Source organism: Cannabis sativa, chromosome 1, assembly GCF_029168945.1.
Source record: "Cannabis sativa cultivar Pink pepper isolate KNU-18-1 chromosome 1, ASM2916894v1, whole genome shotgun sequence".
Lineage (NCBI taxonomy): Eukaryota > Viridiplantae > Streptophyta > Magnoliopsida > Rosales > Cannabaceae > Cannabis > Cannabis sativa.
Window position 1 is genome coordinate 48,433,228 of NC_083601.1, and position 24,117 is coordinate 48,457,344.

The window sequence follows — 24,117 nt, forward strand, 5'->3', positions numbered from 1 at the left end:
GTGTTTATTATTTTATTATAAACATCATGGTTATATTTTTCTACTTATAATAATAATAAGTTAGGTTAAAACTTCATTTTTTTTAGAATCAATTAATTATAATAATTTATTTTCTTAAAATAATTAAGTATTTTTTTTTTGAAAAAGGAGAAGAGATCCTTATGTCATTGACAGGATCCTCCCCGATATATATTAAAAGTCTCCCTTATGGTGGAAGAAAACCATAATTACAAATAATAACAAAAATTCTAAGGCAAGGTTATTCCCCCACTCTGCCTCAGAAGAAAAAGAAGTAAATACATCCACATACTGGCCCTATACAAATGAATTCCATTCTCTACACAAATCTAAAAAAGATAGGTCCTCAAAATGTTTAGTTTTAAAGACCCAAGTAGCTGTCAAAAATTTGACTTGCTCCCACACATCCTCTTCTGATTTAGTAGTCCCTTCAAAGATTCTGGCATTTCTTTCAAGCCATACGGCCCAAATTGTTGCTAATATCGTTGTTTTCCATAACTTTGTTTTGCGTTTACTTCCATTTAACTTGGACACTATCAAATGTGATACAGACCTTGGCATAGCCCATGATAATTCAAATTCTCCCAACACATATGTCCATATTCGACGAATATATTTGCATTCCAAGAAAAGGTGGCCAACAGTTTCTCCGCTGCCTTTACAGCAGACACACCACCCCGGGGAGATACAAAGAAAAGGCTTCCTTTTTTGCACCTTATCATGGACATTTACTTTTTCCAAAACCACAAGCCAGCCAAACACCTTAACTTTTGATGGAACACAACTTTTCCATAGGGACTTTGTCCAATCAAGACCCCTAACTGATGGATTTGAAGTCAGCCAGGAGAAGGCTGATTTACAAGAGAAAACACCAGAAAGATCTGGTCTCCAAATACGGCTATCCTCCGAGATACTCAGTACTTTTACATGTTCTACTTTTTGCATCAACGAGATAAGGCTTGGTATCTCTCTATCCATTAAGTTCCTTCTGAATTTGAAATTCTAACTCTCCACCCATCCACCTGGTAATCCCTCGTCAACTATCATTTCCTTTATAGGAGCGTTTCTTCCATTTGAGATCACTGCTAAATCAGGGAATGCACTAACCAAAGGACAATCGTCAATCCAGACGTCTTCCCAAAACCGAATTCTATCCCCTCTTCCTATTTTAAAATGTACCAATCCCAGAAACTCGTCATACAAATCTGAGATATCTCTCCACGGACCTTTAGGAGATAGACGACTACCTTTCTTAGAGTCCCAAAGATTATCAGCCCTACCATATCTACTGACCACCACCCTATGCCACAACGAGTTTTGCTCTAAGGGAAATCTCCACAACCACTTCATAAGCAAACTTTTGTTTCTTAATTCTAACCTCCCAATTCCTAGGCCTCCCTCATGTCGAGGCCTACAAACCTCATCCCAAGCCACTAAATGCTCCCCGCCTGTTGACTCACTGCCTTCCCACAAAAAATCTCTCATCATCTTCTCCAATGCTTTAATTACTGACTTAGGTGCTTTAAATAATGAAAGGAAATATAAAGGAAGGGAAGATAGAACTGACTGAATGAGAGTCAGCCTACCCCCTTTAGATAAAAATGCACATTTCCATCCATCGAGTCTATTGGCGCACTTGTCCAGAACTGGTTCCCAAAAACTCCATTCCCTAGGCGAACCCCCCAAGGGCAGCCCCAAATATTGCAATGGCCAACTTCCTACTTCACATCCAATCCTCCTCCTTGAAACCATTTCCTCATTCGTACAAATTCCCAACAATTGGCTTTTGCTCAAGTTAATCTTTAATCCAGATAAAGCACAAAATGCTTCTACTACCCTCAACAGCTTGTGTAACGATTGTTCATTCTCAACAAAGAATAGCGTATCATCTGCGAACTGAAGGTGACTAACTTGGACTCTCTCCTTTCCTACCAAGAATCCAGAGATATTGCCTGAGCTGACAGCCTTATTCGTCATTCTCCCCAGCACATCTGCAACTAGGGTAAATAGGAAGGGCGAAAGTGGGTCACCTTGTCTGAGTCCTCGCGACCCAGAAAACTTTCCCCTTGGTGCTCCATTGACGAAGACTGAAAATGAGGTAGATGATATACACCCTTTGATCCACTTCCTCCAAATTTCTCCAAAACCTTTCTTGCACAAGACTAAGTCCACGAATTCCCATTCGACTCGGTCATAAGCTTTTTCAAAATCAATTTTGAAGACCAAACCGCTTCGACCTCTACTCCTGTAGTCTTCTACTGTCTCGTTAGCGATAAGAACTAAGTCCAGTATTTGTCGACCCTCAACAAAGGCCGACTGAGTTTCAAGGATAGTCTCACTCAAAACGCCCCTAAGTCTGATAGAGAGCATCTTAGCAATAACCTTATAAACGCTTGTTATCAGACTGATTGGTCTGAAATCTCTAACCCTGCAACTACCAAGCTTCTTAGGAATTAAGCAAATGAATGTTTCGTTGATGCTTCCTTGAATAATACCATCTCTTTCGAACGACTTAACCACTTTCATCAAATCTTCTTTGATTACCTCCCACTGAGACTGAAACAAAGCCAAACTGAAACCATCCGGCCCCGGTGCTTTACTACATTCACAGCTGAAAACTGCCTCTCTGACTTCGCTTTCATCAAACGGTCTTTCTAAATGCCTGGCGGAGTCATCTGGTATTGCATGCCAATCAATTCCTTCAATACTCCTACCCACTCTTCTTTCAGAAGTATACAAACTTGAGAAAAAAGAAGTTATCTCCTTGACTATTTCTTCCTTCTCCTCAATAATTGATCCATCTTCTCTCTCAAGTCGTGATATTGTGTTCCTGGATTTCCTTGCATTCAGCAGGTTATGAAAGAATCTTGAATTTGCATCGCCTTCCATAGCCCACTTGCATTTTGATTTCAACCATACAGCTCTTTCCTCTTCGAAGACCAATTGCTGCCATTCTTTTTTGATTGCCCTTCTTTCCTCCATTAATGATTGGTTCCACTCATCAGAGGCTTCCAAATTGTCTAGCTTCATCAGTCTTCTTTCCATTGCAATTTTTGTCAAGTGTTTATTACCGTATATCTTTTTGCTCCATTCCTTAATGTTGCCTTTGACTTCCCTCAATTTACTCATAAACTTAGTGCCCTCCCAACCAGCTCCTTCAGCCTTCTGCCACCAACTCTCAAAATTCTTGGAGAACGTACTGTGCTCTAGCCATTGATTATCAAAGCGAAAAGGGCTAGGACCCCAGGAAGGGGGATTAGAATCAAGTACAACTGGACTATGGTCCGAAACAATCCTGACCAACATCTCTTGTCTCACAAAAGTGAACGCATTACTCCAGCTATTGGTGAATAAAAATCTATCCAGCCTGCAGCAAATAGGCTTGTTTCGAAAATTCGACCAAGTAAATTTTCCATTATTCAACTGCGGATCCATTAACTTCAATTCTCGCACCAATTAATCAAACATCTTCATACTCTTAGTCCAAGATTTACTATTAAGTTTCTCTTGCACTCTCCTCACCACATTAAAATCCCCTCCTAAACACCACATATCACCACAAATTGCACTTAGACCCGCCATCTCATCCCAAAATACTGACCTCTCCTTATATGAACATGGTCCGTAGACCCCTGAGAACCACCACGGTCTTCGACCTTCTGCTTCAATTAATACTGAAATGGAAAACTCACCGACCATGGACTCCAACACATTGATACTTCTAGTATCCCATACTACCAACGTACCTCCTGATCTTCCTATGGCAGGCATCAAAATCCATGCTTTAAACCGGGATCTCCAGATACTGCCAATGAACTTTCTGTCAACAAATGCCTTCTTCACTTCTTGTAACACCACCAAATCCGGATTCACCTTACTGATTGTAGCCTTGATTGCCTTTCGCTTCATCTTGTCTCCACTTCCTCTAACATTCCAAGTTAGAATTCTCATATTGATCTTTTTGGAAGCCCCTCTGATTTTTGACCTTTCTCATAATTTATGTTAAAGGTCAAATTTTTAAGCTCTCTATTGCTCTTCCTTCCACCTTTGGAACACTGATTCTTTTGATTCTCTTCCTTCTCTTTAAGTATTAGATTCATGCCCAATTCTGCCATGGATTCAACTAGCTCCGATTCAGAAAACAACACATTATCTCTCTCGTCTGGATCGGCCACTTCCATTCTAGCTTGCTCTGTAACTAGTTCATGAGGCGCTGAATCACCTTTAGCTCCATCCTCCTCTTGCCAAAGCTCCTTGATATGACATAAAATATCTTCATTTTCTTCTGCTACTTCTTCATCTTCTTCTACATCTTCTTCTTCGTCTTCCTCTTCAGTACAAGAACCATCTTCGTCTTCCGAATTGTCATCTTCTGAGCTGATTTTGTTAATTGCTTCCACACTTAGTTCTTCATCCTTGTCCAACTCCTCAAGGTGATCTTCCCCACCTATCTGCTCCATTACATCAACGCTGCCAGGAGAAATGAATTTTCGTTTTCTAATGTATACTTTCAGCATTTTTTTGCTAATAATTTCCTCCCCAAGTAAAACTTTTTCTGATTCTTGTAATACTGAGTTTGAAATAAGTCTTCCTGTAGCCATGAAATCTTCCCATAAATTAATAGTTGCATTTTTAAAATCCTCTCTTCTCTTCGGTCTTACTTTCTTGAGAATGCCTTCAAAAATCGCATTTAACTCATTCAAGACAGCCGTTGATTGATCTGCTAAGGGCACCCGAACTGTCCTTTTTTCCAGTAATATTGTATATGGGCCCAAATGTCTGTAATTAAGGTGACCCATGTCACTGCTCAGCACCTCCAAACCCAATAAAGGGACAGCCACACCAACCGGCCCACTAACAAGCTGTCCGAATCCTTCCTTTGGCCCTACCCCCTCCAAATAATTAATCTTGGGCCTCTCCCTAGCATTGATTCGGCCCACCTCAGTTACAATACTATTCTGGCCCAATTTAATAAAGATATCATCTTCATATAGCTGCCACATGTACTTTAAATTAATAAAAGTGCTAGGTGTGGACAGCCTGACACGTGGCCCTTCTAAATCCCTCACCAACCTCCTAAAAATACTATGAATAGTTATCATTCCCCTAGATTCTTGTGATTTCTTTTTGAAAATACCAACCGCGTCCACACCATTAATCTGCGCATGAAAATCAGTCTCGATAGTCTCAAAATCGTCTCTGCCCATTAAAAGCTTCCCTGAATGAGCTCCGGCCACCATGATCCCCAAAGCTACTGAGTTCTCCGATTCCGACTCCCCTATTTTTTCTAAAAAAGTTGTTGCAGATTCTCTCTTGCTCTCATCTTCATTCACGACCCAGTTCTCAGCCTCTTGGTGAACATCAGGCTCGGCTCCACCATGAATCTCAACACTGCCAGCCGCTGCCAATATTTCTTCTTCATCCCTACCATCTCCAACCTTTTCAACTACCGCCACTCCATTTACTCCATTTTTTCCCTCTACCGCAGGCACATTACCATCCCCAAACACCTTGTTGTGATCAAAATCTTGATACCAACAAGTACCAAAATATCCATGAAACCTATAATTTAAATCATTAAGTTTGAACATTTTCAATTCCACCCGTTTACCATCGTGCTCTAAGACCACATATTCTGGTACAAAACCAGAATCATCACCCCTCAACTGAAGTCTCATATGCGAGAGCATGCTTGCTTCAGCCGTGTCTTTATCCACATCCAAGAGACCACCACAACAATCACCAATTTTTCTGAAAATCTTCATATGCCAAAAGTTCAGAGGCAAACCTTGTATTCCAATCCAGGAATCCCTACACTCCACTTTAATATTTTCCTTTTGTGACTCCCAACTCCATGGATGAAAAGACACTACAGTTTGTGCCCCTGGAACACTCATATTTTGAGTTTTGATTAATTCATCTCTATCCATCTTGTCCTTACACCAAACTATACATCTGTCATCAAATAATTGACTAACCACCAATTTTCTCCCTAACTCCCTAGAGAGATTATAGAATATGACACTCCAGGATGCATGGCTGTTGTCTCGGATAAGGATAGTGGCCAACTCCCAATTTCTGATTTGCGCCCTCGATCTCATGTATTCATAAAACTTTGGTTGGTGAAATCTCTTCTCTGGATAAGGATTTTTTGGTTTGAAGCTAGGATTGATGGCTGGGAATAATTCCCTCCACTCAATATCTCCTTTCCTGCGGCCAAACTTTTTAGCAGATACAAACTTTTTTGCCTTAGCATTCTCCACCTGAATGTTCTGTTTGGTCGTTGTTTTCCACGGCTCCTTCACTACATTCGCCCACGATCGCTGATTCAATGTTCTTCCATTGTTTGTCTCTGCTTTCTGCTGAGTCCAAGATTGAATGGTTGTAGGCTCCCACGCCTTCTGCTCTTCTCTGTGACTGCTACTCCGGTCCTTTGATACTGTCACCGGCCTCTTTACAACCCCACTGAGACAATTCTTTAGCTCTAACCAGCCCTTCGCACCCTCTTCTTTAGGCACAATGATCATCTTAAGTTTGTTTTCCTTCAGCACAGAGATTTTCAGGAAAGAACTTTTGTTATTGGCATAGCATTCCATGAGGCAGCTTGCAACACTATTACGGAAGGATCGTTTAAGATTGACTCTTTGTGCCCCTGATTTCTGTTGAATCTCCTCCAAAGTGTCAATAATCCAATCTGCTGCGTCAATGGTTACGGTAACTTCGTATCCAAACAATCTTGTTCTTTCGCAAATACGAACTGCTCCCCCATCGTACGACAGTGTAACCATAAACACTTTATGCTTAGTTTGAAAACTCCAATATTTTTGGAATTTTTTGGCCACAGAAGGACCAGGAAAATTTTTCCAGCCAAGACCAGTAGGGTAGTGGCCATGTTTCTTCCCAAAACCAGTGGGGTTTTGGTGACGACCATGACCAGAAGGGCCATGGATCCCCCTCGTATGCATGGGCACACTTCTCAGAAAGAGGAGAGAGAAGAGAGCATAATTAGAGGAGAGAGAAAAAAAAAAAAAGAATCCCCTAATTTAAATTCATAAACCTTTTAAAACTGGGCTTTCACTAGAAAAGAGAATAAATTTCTTAAAATAATTAAGTATTTAACAAGATCTCTTTTAGCAATTAATAATTATAAATAATTTTTTATATAAATCCATGTTATAATTATTTTAACAGTTAAGTCTTTTTTTAGAGAACAGTTAAGCCATTTAATTATAATATTTATAATGAATTTTTTTTTACGAAAATTAGACTTCTTTTTACACAAATTAAAATTCTCTTTTTGTATAATAAATTTTTGAAGTAATTAATTATTTTTAAATGATATTAAATTATTTTTTATGACTAGAAGAACTAAGTATGAGTTTTTTTATTCGAGTTTGAGGTTCTTCGTTTTCTGGAGGAGCTTGACTTTGTTTTTTGACTCTAGTTTTGTTTTTTTTTTTTTGAGTAAATGACTCCTTATCCAAAAAAAAAAAGGAGGAGCTTAGCCATTTTTTTTTTCTCCATCTTTTTTTTAAAATATATTCAACCTATTTCATTTTTTACTTTTTAAATATTTAAATAAAAAAACTAAATAATTAAGTGTAATAATTTTAAATTAAAGTTATAAGTATAATAAAATTTTAATTATGAAATTATATGTATATAATTTTAAATTATAAAGAATTTTGCTATAAAAATTTTAATAATTTAAGGGCAAAAAAAATTACTAAAAGATTCTTATTTAATAATAAATTACAAAAAATTAATTAATAATCTATCTATCTATATCTATCTATATCTATATATATAAAAGAGAAGTATCTGGCGGTGACGTGGATCTATATATCTATATATCTATATATATAGGAGAAGTATGAGGCAGTGACGTGACACTCTAAAATCACTCTAAACACTTCTAATTATTCTCTCCTTAATTCTCTCATTTTTTAATCTTTTATTGCTTAATTAATAAAAGAAAATTTAAAGAGTAATTTTTATTGATTAATTAATTAAAAAAAACTACTAAAATATTTATTTATTTATCAATAAAATATATTTGTTAGTTTTAGAAAATTATCTAAAATATCCTTAACCAAATATATTCAATGTATATATATATATCAAGTTAATTATATTCTAAATCTCAATTCTCAATAACTCAAATTTTATTATTATATATCTTTTATATACAAGCCACACTCTTCCTTCTCTTCATCTCTCTCTACGATTCTTTTCTATTTTCTTTGTATGACATTGTTTAATGTATATTTATCAACCTATTCCAAATTTTATTTCTTTATCAACCACTCTCCCTTACTCTCTTTCTACCAATTTATCTCTTTTATGGCAACATCGTTTTACTTCTATATTTGTTTTTTCGAATCTCTTTTCTTAGTATTAATTTTATATTTCTTTCATTCAAATTCATATTTACATGAATATCCTTAAGCATTTATTTGTGTTTATACTTCTATATTTGTGTTCAAATCACTTTCCTTAGTATTGATTTGTGTTTACAATTGAAGCTAACTCTCTCTTTCTTTGCGCCTCGGTCTCCAAACACTCCGGCCCCAAAATTATAGAAGAAAAAATTATTTTAAGCCATAAGGTTAAGGAATCAATTCCCAATATTTACTTTTTTTAATATTTGTTCTATGTCAGCATATATCAAGCTTTTTATTTGTTAATTCTTTTTTATATTATCTCCTTAATTCTCTTATTTTTATATTTTTTTAATAAATAATATTCATATACTTATACCATAAATTCTTCAATTTTATATTTTTTCTAATATTTTAAATTAATGATTATTAATTTTCTATTTTTTCTAAGATTTCAAATTAATGATTATTAATAGTAATGTGGAAGTGTTAAAAAATATCTATAATATATAATCTATCTCACTACCAAATCTCATGCTTGAGTGAAAACAAAAGAGAAAGCTCTTTTCGTCCAAAAAAGAAGGAAGCTCTCCCAAAAGTGATGCTAGAGGGATTCACATGTATGTGTATTACTTTGTTATTTATTTTTCTATAGCGCTTTCTCTATTGCCTATTGTCATATATATTTGGTTTCATTTATAGCATATCAATGCATTATCTATTCCTATATTTATTGGCGGGATTCTAAGTTTCATTTAAGGAATTTTTATCATTGCATATTAACTATTTATGTGGTTTTTTTAATTATTATTTTCTCTTTTTGTTTAACTTGGAAATTATTTGGATGACTCTATATCTATTCTATATAAAGTATAGATATATAACTGAAATTCTTGGTTTTTGAGAATTTTATGGATGACTTTTAATTTTTATTTAATAAAATAATAAAATATTATTTATCTATAATAAAATAATAATAAATATCCTAAATTAAATATTTGAATTAAATATTTAAATTTGAACTGATATTTATCTATAAAGCAAAACACATTTACCGGCTTTGTTGGAAAGCCACAAAGATGGGTATCGAATCGAGCAGAGAAGATGTAAGTTTTATTTTTTTTTTGCAAAAATACCAATGATGGTGGTAATTGTTTGAATTTTGGTAAAAAGTTTGGATTTTTATCAACTGGGGTTTGTTGGTGTTTTTTTTTTATCTACAGGGTATTGTTATGGAGAAGAGAGTTACTGAGCTGAGTCTGTCTGAGTTTCTATGTTATGGGCCTCAAAAAGAGGTTGGAAAAGAAGGGAAACCTTTGCTTAGGAAAAGCAAAGATGGGAATATTACAGAGTGGAATGTTGAAACTGATGACTCTCTTTGTACACTCCAAGAAGCTTTTGAACAAGTGGAACCAGCTTTGGGGTTTAACATAGAATTGAAATTTGATGACAGTGTTTTGTATCAACAAGACTATCTTATTCATGTTCTTCAAGCTATTTTAGATGTGGTTTTTGGCTATGCCAAAGACAGATCTATAATCTTCTCAAGTTTCCAACCTGATGCAGTTCTTTTGGTCAAGAAATTACAAGACAAATATCCAGTAAAAATAAAATCATATTTTTGAAAATTAAAACATAGGTTTTTGTTTTTGTTTAGTTTTGTAAAGTGGGGATGTTTTAGAATTTACTAATTATCTTTTTGTAATATTTCAGGTCTATTTTTTGACCAATGGAGGAACTGAGATTTTCCTTGATGTTAGGAGAAATTCCTTAGAAGAAGCCATGAAATTGTGCTTGGAAGGTGGTTTAAATGGGATTGTCTCAGAAGTTAAAGGGGTTTTCAGAAATCCAGGGGCTGTGCCCAAAATCAAGGACCATAATCTTTCACTCCTAACATATGGAAAATTAAAGTAAGAGTCTATAGTCTAATTTTTCTACATCAAATATCTTGACTTTTGTTCTAATTGGTAACTATATATTAACCTTTTCTTTTTATTTGATGTATTAATGCAGTAATGTAAGTGATGAAGCTGTGTACATTCAACACCTAATGGGAATAGATGGAGTGATTGTAGATTTGGTACAAGAAATTAGTCTTTGATTTAATGAAACCAACAACAAATAACATTGAAGAAGAGAGCCTTTCTCAAGGTGATGATGAGAACATAAAGCTCAAAACAAAGCCACAATTTTCTCAGAAAGAGCTTTCTTTTCTCTTGAAGCTCATCCCTCAGTTGATACAGATTTAATACAATATTTTAACCTTTTGTTTTTTTTACTTATATTGTTCCACTTTGTTTTGTGGTGAAAAGAGAGTTGGATTAGAGGAGTTTGACACGCCAATATACTCGTAATGATGTACATAAATTTATCGTAGTCAGTTTCCTCTATTAAATCTATACATAAAAGTTATGTGTTGCTAACTTCTTATTTTTCTTTTGAATACTATTTTGTTTTTGGTTTTACTTTGCTCTTATGTCATTAATGATTTCATCTTTATTATTTTCTTTTAAATCATTCTTAAAAAATACAGAGTATATGTCAAAGAATATATTGGTCGCGTGGCACTTTCATTTTTACGGATTTTAAGTTAATGTTTTTAGGAATATGTAGTGTATGAATTGTATTATGTACATGATACGTACTTTTCGAAAAATTATGATAATGTTTTTTAATAATAATAATAATAAAAAATACTAGTAACAGAAGAAGATCGTTACTGGTGAAATTTTTTTGGGTGCAAAAATCACTAGCCAATTTGTGACAATGATACGAAATTTTTTTGGGTGCAAAAATCACTAGCCAATTTTTGGGTGCAGGGCAAATTAAAATGATACGAGCTCCTATTTTATTTTTTATCTTTTTTTTATTTATTATTTTTTTTTGTTATTTAGCTTTTGTTTTATTTTTTATCTTTTTTTTATTTATTATTTAGTTCGCCATAAAGAATTTAAAAATTAAATATCTATGTATTCCTTTTCCTATTATAATTTGGACATTCTTATTCTAATTTATATCATAGCTAGTTGAGAATAATAATATATGTCATCAACCCAAAACCTATTTATCATCTCTTCTCTGTCTTTTTTCATTCCAATATATATAACAGAGATTGATGACTATCATTAGTTTTCTTATCTACAATTTTAAGACTAATGCTATCTTCAATTATCAACAATTTAGAGATTGATTTTTAATTTTCTTTTTATCTTACCCCCATTTAAGTAATATTTCTTTAATTATTGGAACATCAATTTTTAGTTTATTTTTGGATTAACTTAAGAACATATTTAAATCATTAAGCCTTCTTAAATACTAATATAATGCATTCGATATTCACTTTTAATTGACAATATTATAAACTATAATATTTAGATACATATAATAATAATCTCACCTAATAACTAATAATATTTTTTCTTTAATTTTTAATCGTATCACTTTCAAATAACATAGAAAAAACTAACATAAAATTTACTATACGTGCCTCGCACATTGCTTTTTGCTAGTATCTATATATGCATATATAAATATAATAACATTTTTGCTTAGGGATAATAATTTTCTTTACAAGTTGTATAGGTAAGAATCAAAAGCGTTAGTTTTTTTTTGTTCATTGGCTATATGAGTTTGTAATTTTTTGTTTACCTAACTATCTTCTATTTTCTTTACTATATGTGTTGACTTTATACTTCATTATTTAAAAAATTTGTTACGCTATCAGGCTACCAGCAAAATAAATAATAAAGAGAATTTTTTGGTGATAGGAATGAACTTTGTTGTCGATTAATAGACTTTTTTAAATTCGATAATGGTTAATAGGGATTGTGAACTTTACTTCATTATCTAAGAAAATTAATAAGTCTTATTAAATTTTCTAATTAAGGGTAAAAAATTTTTAAGACTTTAAACAGTATTATTAATATATATATATAATACTAGGTGATTGTTACGTGCCAAGCCACAGTGTTAGTTTTATTTAATATTTTAGTTTTTTATTTTAATTAATAATTAAAATAGTATAATTATTTGAACGATTTGTTTTATAAAAATAAAATATGTGTCAGTATATTTAGTAAGTAAAACATAGTTGTGTTATAATAATGTATGTTATTAATAGTAAAATGTACATTAATCTTCTAATTGAAAAAAGTTCTATTATCTCATTTCATATCTAATAATAGTTACACAACTATATATTTATAGACTTTCACATTCTTTGCAAATTACTAATAAGCACCAATAATATTTTCATATTCTAATATTTTTCAACCTTCTCCTCTTGGTGGTAAAATTAAAAATAAAACTAAAAATAAGCACAAACATATAAGGTAAATACTAATTACAGCCCATTTCATCTTTTTTTTTATTATTTTTTTAAGCCCAAACCCAAAAATGTCTAAGCCAACACAATCAATCTTCTTTTATATTATCTTTTCTAGATATTTTATCTATATTTTTCTTTTTTAAAAAATAAATAAAAAAATTATTAATATTCTCCAAGATAGGTTTGTTAGAGAGATATGTAGCTAAGATGATTTTTTTACTTTAAAAAGAGATTATTAATATTTAAAAGATTGTTTATTTAAAAGATTATTTAATTTTTTGGGTTTAATTATTGGGTTTATTTTTTAACGGGAGATCAAACCTAATCGTTAAATTTAACAGAATATTCTTTTATTTTTAAGTATATTCTGTTAAACCAAGAAATGACGATAGGCACTTTTAAGCCCATTTCATCTTTTTTTTTATTATTTTTTTAAGCCCAAACACAAAAATGTCTAAGCCAACACAATTTTTTTTTTTTTTTGAAAAGGAGACAGAGGCCAATGTCTCAGATTGGCCCCTATCCAATAAATAATGAAAACCCTCACTTGTGGCGGAGGAAAACCGTGGTTACATGAGTTTAAGTATGATTCAAATAATTTTTGTTTGAAGAAAACCAAAAAGCTGTAGGAAAGCTTGTGACAGCAGTCACAGGAACCCAAGGTTATTACAACAGCACACTCCAATCTCTGCTTAAGTCTAAAAAGGAGAGATCTTCAAAATGTTTCGTTCTGAAGATCCAAGTGACAGTCCAGAATTTGATTCTTTCCCAAACATCCTCCACAGGTCTTTCCAGTCCATCAAAGAGTCTGCTATTTCTCTCTGTCCACACTGCCCATAATAGTGCCAAAATGGCAGTCCTCCACAATTTAACTTTCCTTTTATTCCCCATTGGTTTGCTTATTAGGACAGCAGAGACTAATCCAGGTAAGACCCAATCCAAGCAAAATTCTTTGAACAACAACGACCAAAATTTCCGCGTATATGTGCATTCTAAGAATAAATGTTCAATTGATTCGTAACTAGACTTGCAACACACACACCATCCCGGAGAGATTGCCATGTATGGTCTTCTTTTTTGCAATACTTCATGCACACTTGCTTTCCTCAAGAATACTAACCATCCAAACACTTTGACTTTTGCTGGTACACAACTCTTCCACAAGGTTTTAGTCCATTCTAGGTTCCTTGAGCTATTATCTGAAGTGAAGCAAGAGAAAGCGGACTTACAAGAGAAAGAGCCACCATATTCTGGATTCCATCCCCTACTGTCAATTGATAAGTCAACCAAGTTCACATGTTCCACTTGTTGTAACAGATCCATCAGACTCGAAACTTCCCTGTCCAATAGGTTTCTTCTGAATTTGAAGTCCCAATTTACCACCCTGAATCCACCTTCCTCCACAATTGCCATATCTTTGATGCACATATTCTTTGTTCTAACCAGGTTGGCTAACTCCGGGTAGGAATTAAGTAATGTATTCTGTCCAATCCACACATCTTCCCAAAAACGAATTTGATTCCCATTTCCCAACTTGAAGGTCACCAAGTTTAAATATTCACCGTAAAATGATGCAATTCCTTTCCAAGGTCCTCGAGAAGTCATTCTCTCACCCGTTCTAGTATCCCAAAGATTCTCCGACATTCCATAACGGCTTTTAACAACTCTATGCCAGAGCGATTCTGTTTCCAACGGGAATCTCCACAACCATTTCATCAACAGGCTCTTATTCCTCATATCTAAGTTGCCAATTCCCAAACCCCCGTCCTTTCTTGGTCTACAAACTTCCTTCCAATCAACCAAATGTTCCCCTCCCGAGAGGTCACCTCCTTCCCAGAAAAAATCCCTCATCATCTTCTCAATCGAATGCACCACCACCTTTGGTGCTTTAAATATGGAAAGATAATAAATGGGTAATGATGAGAGAACTGATTGGATTAAAGTTAGTCTTCCCCCCCTCGAAAGGAAGGAGCATTTCCATCCATCCATCCTTTTAGCACACTTTTCCAAAACTGGTCTCCAAAAATCAATTCTATTCGGGGATCCCCCCAGAGGCATACCAAGATATTTCATTGGCCATTCTCCTATCCCACACCCAATAGACGAGGCGCAACTAACAACCACAGACTCTTCCATGCAGATACCTAGCAATTGACTCTTGCTCATGTTGACTTTCAAACCCGAGATGGAGCAAAAAGCATTGACCACCACAACCATATTTCTCAATGACATCTCATCATCCGCAAAAAGTATTGTGTCATCTGCATACTGTAGATGACTAACTTGCACTTTCTCCTTCCCTATGAGGAAACCAGAAACCTTCCTTGAATCTAATGCTTTGTCAATCATTCTTCCAAGTATATCTGCCACTAAGGTAAATAGGAAAGGCGAAAGAGGATCGCCTTGCCTAAGTCCCCTAAGACCCCGGATTCTTCCCCTAGGTTTTCCGTTAACAAAAATGGAGAAAGAAGTAGACGAGATACATCCCATAATCCACTTCCGCCAAGTCTCACCAAAACCTTTGTGTTCGAGTACTAAATCGAGGAATTCCCACTCAACTCTATCATAGGCCTTTTCAAAGTCAATTTTGAATACTAATCCCTTTTTATTCCTGCTTCTGTACTCTTCTACTGCTTCATTTGCTATTAGTACTGAATCCAATATTTGTCTTCCAAGTACAAAAGCTGATTGAGTCTCTGAAATCGTGTCTTCCATCACTAATCGAAGTCTAGTAGCCAAAACTTTAGCTACTATTTTATAAACACTAGTGATAAGACTTATTGGCCTATAATCCTTGATCTTACAACTGTCAATCTTTTTTGGGATTAAGCATAAGAAAGTCTCGTTAATGCTCCCTGGGATTCTTCCTTCCTCTTGAAAGGCTTTGAAAACTTTGAATAAATCATCTTTTACAACATCCCAATTGGATTGGAAAACGGCTAAACTGTAGCCATCAGGTCCCGGTGCTTTATTGCCTTCACAATCAAAAACAGCTCTTTTAATTTCTTCTTCTTCAAAAGGTTTCTCTAGATCTGTAGCTGACCAATTCGAAATTTTCCCCCAATTGATTCCTTCCACATCTAGCCCCTTCCTCCTTTCGGAGGTATAAAGTTTAGTATAGAAGCCAATCAGTTCTTTCACTATCTCTTCTTCCTTATCAATCACAGATCCATCTTCTCTCTCAATTCGGGATATTGTGTTCCGGGCCTTCCTTGCACTCAGCATATTATGAAAATATCTAGAGTGCGCATCTCCTTCCTTAGCCCATTTGCATTTTGACTTCAGCCATACACTTCTTTCCTCCTCAAAGGCGAGTTGTTTCCATTGTCTTTTTATATTTCTCCTTTCTTCAGCTAAGTTTTCATTCCACTCATTTCTCTCTTCTAACTCCTCTAAAGCCGATAGCCTTCTTTCTAACTCAATTTTTGCCATACGATTGTTTCCAAAAGTAGATTTGCTCCAGGTCTTGATCTTCTCTTGTACCTTCTTTAGTTTGCTCATGAATTGTGTACCAGGCCAACCTGCCACCTCTGCCTCTGACCACCATTGTCCAAAGAGCTTGGAGAAAGACTTGTGTTCCATCCAATGATTGTCAAATCTGAATGGACAAGGACCCCATTTTGGTGGTTCTGAGTCTAATATTATTGGGCTATGATCGGAAACCAATCTGACTGCCATTTCTTGACGCACATAAGGAAAAGCCATGTTCCATTTGTTAGTGAAAAGGAATCTATCGAGTCTGCTGCAGATTGGTTTTTCTCTGAAATTTGACCACGTGAATCTACCATTGGTGAGTTTAGGGTCAATCAATCTCAATTCCTTAACTAGTTCATCAAACATCTTCATACTCCTCGTGCATGAACTACTATTCAACTTCTCTTGAACTCTTCTAACTACGTTAAAATCCCCTCCAAGGCACCAATTCTCCCCACAAAGGGAACTGAGGCCAGCCATCTCATCCCAAAACTCGGTTCTTGCTTTATAGGAGCACGGACCATAAAGACCCGAGAACCACCAAGGTTCTTTTCCTTCTGCTTTGATTAAAACTGAAATCGAGAACACTCCCACCAAAGAGTCCAGAACTGTAATACGCCTAGTGTCCCATATCAATAGTGTGCCACCCGATCTCCCAATGGATGGGATAAGTATCCATGCTTTGAATCTTGACCTCCAAATACTTCCCACAAAATTTCTGTCTACCATTTCCTTTTTTACTTCTTATAGAATTGCTATGTCCGGATTGAGTTGGCATATTGTTGCCTTTATAGCCCTTCTTTTCTCCTTATCTCCACTTCCTCTAACATTCCAAGTTAGTAACTTCATTATGTTTGTTTATCCAGCCCCGATTTTTTATAACTTTTGTCATAGTTAATGTTAAAAGCCAACTTCTTCAACTCCCTGCATTTTCTTGTTGCTGTACCCTTTTTTGCCCCACCAACTGATCCTTCACCCTCGTTAGGAATGATATTCATTCCCATCTCAGCCATAGTATCCATTATCTCTACCCATGGTGCTGTGGAAGATTCTTCTTTACTTAACTCTTTTCCACCTAGTTCCCCACACTCCTTGCTTGCTATAATTTCATTCTCACACCATAACTCTTTGATATCACACAAGAAGTCTTCATTTTCTTCACTAGGGGCTTCTAGGCAGTCCTCGCAGTCATCTTCGGAGGCTTCACTCTCAGAAGAGTATTCACCAATCTCCTCCTCTATTGGATCGACATCATCTCCCAATTCCTCCAACTGGAAATTATCGAGGTTCTTGTTAACAGCTTCCTTTCCCACCATACCTCTTGATCTTCTTTTCCTTCTATATGTTTTCAGCTCTTTTCCTGATTTATTATTTTCTGCATATTCTGTTTCTTTCGAATTGTGTAGTACCGACTTCCAAGGATCTTTCATTTGCTCTTCGATATCTGCCCAGAAATTTATTATAGCAGCCGTGAAAGCTTCCTTTTTCTTTGGCCTTACACTTCTCAAAATACCTTCAAAGAAATCGTTGATCACTTGTACAGGATTTTTCTTATTGCACACTGCCATTTTATCAATAGAAGACACTTTTCGAGCTGTACTTTCCTTGTTATGTCTCCCCTGTTGTGCTTCAGAATGATATTCCATTATCTTATTATTTAAGAAAGCACTTCCTTCCTTCTTATGGTCCAAAATAAGTTTGTATGGGCCATTTTGGTAATACCACATCCCATTAAGTTGGATAGTGTAATTACCCACCAGCTTATTATTATTGAGAATTAAATTCTTTGGCCCATTATCCTTCCAGCCCACCACCAACCTCATTTCATTTTTACTCCAGCCCAACAAACCCTTGTCCACCTGTTTTAATCCTTGAGTGACATTTAAATGACACGTGTCATTAATAATACTGCTTGGTGAGGGTCCATCTCTTTTCCTATCCCATTTATCTAGACCCACTTTATTTACAATTCCTTCTTCATACAGCTGCCATATGTAATTTAAATTAATAAAATTACTTGGCATTAAATGAGATTGCACACGTGGCGCCTTCAAGTCTTTCCACAATCTTTTTAATATCCTTTGAATAGTAATCGTCCCCCTTGTTCCTAGTACGTTCTTATTGGAACTCCCATCAATTATATCTAAATTGATATAATCATCAAAGCTGAGATTTATCCGAACGCGTGGCACCCTCAGACTTCTCCATAGGCGGTTAAATATAGTAGGGAGACTCACCACCTTCCCCTGCTCACGATGGCACAATTCAGAGGCTTCGTAAGGATCGAGACCTAGGATACAATCTTTTGATTCGGCCGCCGACCCATCTCCACAAGTCAAAAATGTTTTTTTTGGGTGTAGAGCCCTAGGCTGTGCTACGTCCTTCACCATCGCCTGATTTCCCCCATATCCCGCCTTCTCCGGCACCGATAGTGACCTCCCTGGAGAGCTCGATTCTGTAGGGAGATCACCCACCGCCTCGTCATCATCTGCAACATCTTTCTCAACTCCTTCAATCGCAGCACCATCATCAACCTCCTTCTCTTGCTCGACATCTCGAGACCAGCAAGTCGATTGGTTGAGTCTCTCAACCCCATCGTGTCTCTCATCACTACCTGCCTCCCCCACCGTTTCGTCTTCATCCCTACCGTCTTCTCCATCTTCTTTTTCTTCTTCAGTATTCGTTTCCCCATCACCAAGCCACTTATCATGATCAAAGTCTTGATACCAACAGGTATTGAAACATCCATGAAATCTGTAACTTAAGTCATTAAGCTTAAAGAGCTTTAGTTCGAGATTCATGTTATCATGATTGAGAGATATGGTTTCAGGAATGAATCCGAAGTCATCACCCATCAATTGAAGTCTTAAGTGAGACAAGAAACTAGCCTCAGCGGTATCCTTGTCAACATCCAATAGTCCACCACATCTTGCCCCAATCTTTCTGAAAGATTTCATGTTCCAGAGATTCAGCGGCAGCCCTTGAATCCCAATCCAGGACCCTCTGCATTCTACCTTCACATTATCCTTCTGATTTTCCCAACTCCATGGTAAAAAAGTGACCAAAGATTGAGCCCCAGGAACTCTCATACTATGCATCTTAATAAGCCCATCCCTTTCCAACTCATTCTTACACCATATTATACATCTATCATCAAAAAGTTGGCTAACCATCTCAGCTCATAGTCTCTATAGATAGATTGTAGAATATAATGCATGAGTGTTATTCCTAGTGAGGATGATTGCCAAATTCCACTCTTTGGACAAAGCCTTGGAGCGCATGTATTCAAAAAAAATCGGCTGAACAAATCTTTTCCTTGGATAGAAATTCTTGGGTTTGAATCCAGGGTTAATTTCTGGGTATAAGTCTTTCCATTCAACTTGTTCCTTTGGTCTGGTGTGTTGAGTATTCATCATAGGTCCCCTCGTCTGCTTCACAACATCGGCCCAAGAACGCTGAGTCGTGGACATCCCTGCCTTCGGATTGACTTTGACCTGGCTGCTTTGTTCGATAGATCCTCTCGTCTTTCTTTTAATAATCCCATTGAGACACTCTTTAAGTTCTGACCAGCCCTTCGCCTTGTCTTCTTCTGGTACGATGATCATCTTAAACTTGTTGTTTCTTAGCACTGAAATTTTCAGAAACTGCCCTTTAACATTTGCAAAGCATTCCAGTAGACAACTTATAGTGCTGTTTCTGAAAAAACGCTTGAGATTGACTCTTTGTGTCCCTGTTTTTTGATAAAGCTCCTCCAAAGTGACAACCATCCAGTCCACTGCATCTATAGTTACTGCAACTTCATATCCGAACAGTCTAGTTCTTTCACATACGCGGACAGACCCTCCATCACTTGTCAAAGTTAACATAAACACTTTGTGTTTAGTTCGAAAACTCCAGTACTTATGGATATTCTGATTCACAGAAGTACCAAGAGGATTTTTCCAGCCAAAACCAGTGGGGTTCTGGTGCCTTCCATGGCCAGAAGGGCCATGGAACCCCCTCGTTAGCATGGGCACAATTCTCAAGACGAAGAGAGAGGAACCTTTATTGTAAATCTATATGCATGGCTGGCGGTATTTATTATAGCTGTAAAACTATTTCACAGTATACAATCTCGAAAACAAGCCAACACAATCAATCTTCTTTTATATTATCTTTTCTAGATATTTTATCTATATTTTTCTTTTTTAAAAAATAAATAAAAAAATTATTAATATTCTCCAAGATAGGTTTGTTAGAGAGATATGTGGCTAAGATGATTTTTTTAATTTAAAAAGAGATTATTAATATTTAAAAGATTGTTTATTTAAAAGATTATTTAATTTTTTGGTTTAATTATTGGGTTTATTTTTTAACGGGAGATCAAACTTAATCGTTAAATTTAACAAAATATTCTTTTATTTTTAAGTATATTCTGTTAAACCAAGAAATGCCGTTAGATAGGCACTTTTAATATATAAAGATACCTTAAAAATTATCTCTAATAAGACTAAAAAAAATAATTTTAAAAATAACCTCAAACAAATATTTCTCCAATAACATCTATATATTCTCATTTATTATAATATTTCTAAGAAAATATCTAATTTAGAGCAATATTTTTTAAAAATAAATAAAAATTAAAACAGTAACTATACAAAATCTTAATTTTTTTAAAAGAAAAAAAATTGTATGTACTAACTAAACAAACCGTACATACTAATTTTTTTTTTAAAAAAAATTTCCATAAATTTTGATTTTAAGAAAATAAAAATATAATACTAGATTTAATATTAAATATTAGTAGGTTATGTATATAGATTTTTGCAAACAGACCCTTTTCAAATCATATATGTTGTTGTGGTTATTTAAAAATTTAATATTTTAAATTATTTATTCTAAATTTTAAACTATTCCTATTAATTTTTTAATAATATTCTTTACTACTTCAATTCTTCTTATTAATTTCATAGTCCTCTCTTATTAGAGTTTTGTAAAATGTAGGAGTCTCTCAACACTAAGAATTTTCTATTAATGAGAAGGTTGTATGAAAATTGTTGATTCTTTTAATTTTTTGTCAGTTATTTTACACTTAATGAGTCATATAATAAGTTTTTTATATAATTATTGTGGCTAATTATAGGCTTACTTAGATACTAAGACCTCCAACACAATTTTAAGTTAATTTTGTTAAAAGAAAATTACTTATCCAAGTTAGGTTGTTGTTGATGGAGGTGGAAGAAATTTTTTTACAGTTTTGGTTGTTCATAGTCTTGATACTTCACAGATATATAAGTTATAAATTACTCTTTATACAATTGGGAGAATGTTTCTTCTAATATGAAATTTCATATATCTTAAAGATGCCATACTAATCCATCATTTTCAATATTTTGCAGGTATTATTTTGGTGGGAGAGATCAAACAATTGAGCACTTTACTCTTTAGTGCTTTCTTTAGAGTTTTATTGTCTAGTTTTCCTAATGCATCTTTGCATGCTTTTAAGATAGACAATGAGTTTTATTGATGAATTCCCTCTCCTTCGTTGCCTTTTATTTTTTGTCCACTAAAGTGGTTTAATAAAAAAAACAGAAAGACACATAGGTAATGGGAAAGCAAAAAACAAACTAAAATTTATAAAATGCATAACTAATACGAGATTCTTTTTTTTTTCCTAATACGAGAATCTTTTATTGAAAAGAAAAAGTATAACAGTTCAAATACCTGAAGATAACGCTCTAATCTTGCACTAGAATGTTCAGGTCCCTGGCCATCATAACCATGAGGAAGCAGCACTACAAGTCCAGTCTGACGTAACCACTTAGCCTCTCCACTGCTCACAAACTGATCATATATAACTTGAGCCCCATTGGCAAAATCACCAAACTGTGCTTCCCAGAGAACCAATGAGTTCGGATTTTCCATAGAGTAACCCAGCTCAAATCCAAGAACACCAAACTCTGAAAGTGAACTGTAAACAAGAACATAATTAAGCCATGGACAACACAAATTAAAAATACAATGCAGACTTTGTTATTTCTCAAAAGTTATATAGCTGAATCTAGCCGTCGTCCTTTCGAAGTGGAAAGTAAACTCTGCTCTAGTTGAAGTATAGATTCTAGCGTGGAAAAGAGCATATAAAATTAAACAAGAACACCAAACTCTGAAAGTGAACTGTAAACAAGACCATAATTAAGCCATGGACAACACAAATTAAAAATACAATGCACAAGTAGACAAGACTTTGTTATTTCTCAAAAGTTATATAGCTGAATCTAGCCGTCGTCCTTCCGAAGTGGAAAGTAAACTCTGCTCTAGTTGAAGTATAGATTCTAGCGTGGAAAAGAGCATATAAAATATGGTATATCTAATCAGCATAAACACCCTTGAAGAACCACATTAAATAGTATAGTGGTTAGGAAATACATTCCAGTGGTTACTGAAAACTAAATGCATATTATGACAAGGTACCCTGAATAATCCACTAATAGATTTTAACAAACAAAAAATCCAATAATATTTCACATTTCCCGTGAGCATGAGTCAATCAATAATAGTAAGGCAATAATTAGAATACTCTATATAAGTATTGGAGTAGACAACAATCCAAAGGTTTTTATGATAATGTCAACATGCAAAATCAACAGTAGCGTAGACATCATCAGCCACAACAGAGCCAAAGCAGGAAACATCACATATGTTAGAAGAACGTTGTTATGACTTTATGACAAACAGTATTTGTTATGAGCTATGATGGGGTCCGCATTTTTTTCAGTTAGGACACAAGTGCTTATACTAGATTATAACACATCAATAGTGCAAAATTAGGTGAAAATATTGTATCTCTATAGCATCACTCAATTGATAGTACTATGATGAGGGGTCGTAATTAAAATTTACTGCACCTAAAAGGATCATCTTGACAATTGGTCATAAAAATGAATTTGGTCCGAAAAAGTTGTAATCTCTTCCAAATAACCAAATCCTCACACTGAAAATAATAAATATTAAGGGAAAACCTTGCACAATCTGCAGATTATATTCATTGGCCCAAATCATCAAGCTGAATGTGCCAAGTATGGTATATAGCTGAAATTTTTGTAATAAACCTTTCAAAATAGCTGGTTTGGAGAGCCAAGACACTAGCAAAAGGTACAATTAGAGATGATTACCTGTTGCTCACTGTGAACCTTTCCTCATCTTGATTCATAACAACATGATCCAGAGGGCAGTACTTTTCCCCTGTTTCCTGATCATGGACTACAGAATGCCGATGACTGAATGTGCCTCTTTCAACATCCTGACCACTCAATCGAACATGGTTACCTTCCACTATCAATGTAGCAAAGGCAAGTGCTTCAGCAACTGCCCAGTCAATGCCTTCACCTGTTTCAATCATTTGATGACGCAGTTCATAAACTTTCTTCACTGCTCTGTGAGGCTTAAAATTTTCTGGGAGTAACGTGATTGCCTTCCCAACATTCTTCAAAATCTCTGGTTTTACCCTGCATGATAAGATACAAGTAAATTAGAATAGAGTTTAAAACATCAGATGAAGCCAAAAACCAAGTAAGCAATTTTCTGGAAAAAAAGGCACTTTCATACCCAGTGTTTTTGATTCGTGAAACTTGTTCAGGAGACTTAAATCCAGACCAATGGGACGAGAGCCAGTCTCTTCTTTGTGGAACATAATCTTTGCTGGCCAAGAATTCTTCATTAAGGATTGAAGTAACTTTCTGAAATATCTTATCAATGTCTTCTTTGTTCACTTGCCCAGATTCTAACAGCTTATTTTGGTAAAGCTGAAGAGCTGTGGGATGGCTCCTAATAACCTGCAACATAAAGTGAAAAATGTCAGGAGTATAGAAGACTCATCTAACAAAGAGAACCACAATAATCAAAACATTTGCTGGATTAATGCAAAGAGCACAAGAATTA

The 24,117-nt window shown here is 35.0% G+C and overlaps 2 protein-coding genes across 5 annotated transcripts in view; one reads left to right on the forward strand and one right to left on the reverse strand.

The window, feature by feature from the left end:
- Positions 1-24,117, reverse strand: part of LOC115708090 (uncharacterized) — a 32,729-nt gene that overhangs the window by 3,305 nt on the left and 5,307 nt on the right. For all 4 annotated transcript variants that reach the window (XM_030636276.2, XM_061118850.1, XM_061118856.1 and 1 more), the window contains 3 exons: positions 23,785-24,011; positions 23,352-23,684; positions 21,904-22,150 (listed from right to left, as the gene is read on the reverse strand). In XM_030636276.2, the coding sequence (XP_030492136.2) occupies positions 21,904-22,150; positions 23,352-23,684; positions 23,785-24,011 (807 nt within the window). The remainder of the gene's footprint in view (positions 1-21,903; positions 22,151-23,351; positions 23,685-23,784; positions 24,012-24,117) is intronic.
- Positions 9,317-10,648, forward strand: LOC115708092 (glycerophosphodiester phosphodiesterase GDPD2-like). Its single transcript, XM_030636279.2, has 5 exons — positions 9,317-9,505; positions 9,623-10,000; positions 10,113-10,309; positions 10,413-10,492; positions 10,533-10,648. The coding sequence occupies exons 1-5, from the start codon at positions 9,479-9,481 to the stop codon at positions 10,646-10,648; spliced, it is 798 nt and encodes a 265-aa protein (XP_030492139.2). The 5' UTR covers positions 9,317-9,478.

Coding starts and splice junctions, on each gene's coding strand:
- LOC115708092 (XM_030636279.2), top strand. CDS start 9,479: ATGGGTATCGAATCGAGCAGAGAAGAT. Junction 9,506..9,622: donor TCGAATCGAGCAGAGAAGAT/GTAAGTTTTATT, acceptor TTTTATCTACAG/GGTATTGTTATGGAGAAGAG. Junction 10,001..10,112: donor AATTACAAGACAAATATCCA/GTAAAAATAAAA, acceptor GTAATATTTCAG/GTCTATTTTTTGACCAATGG.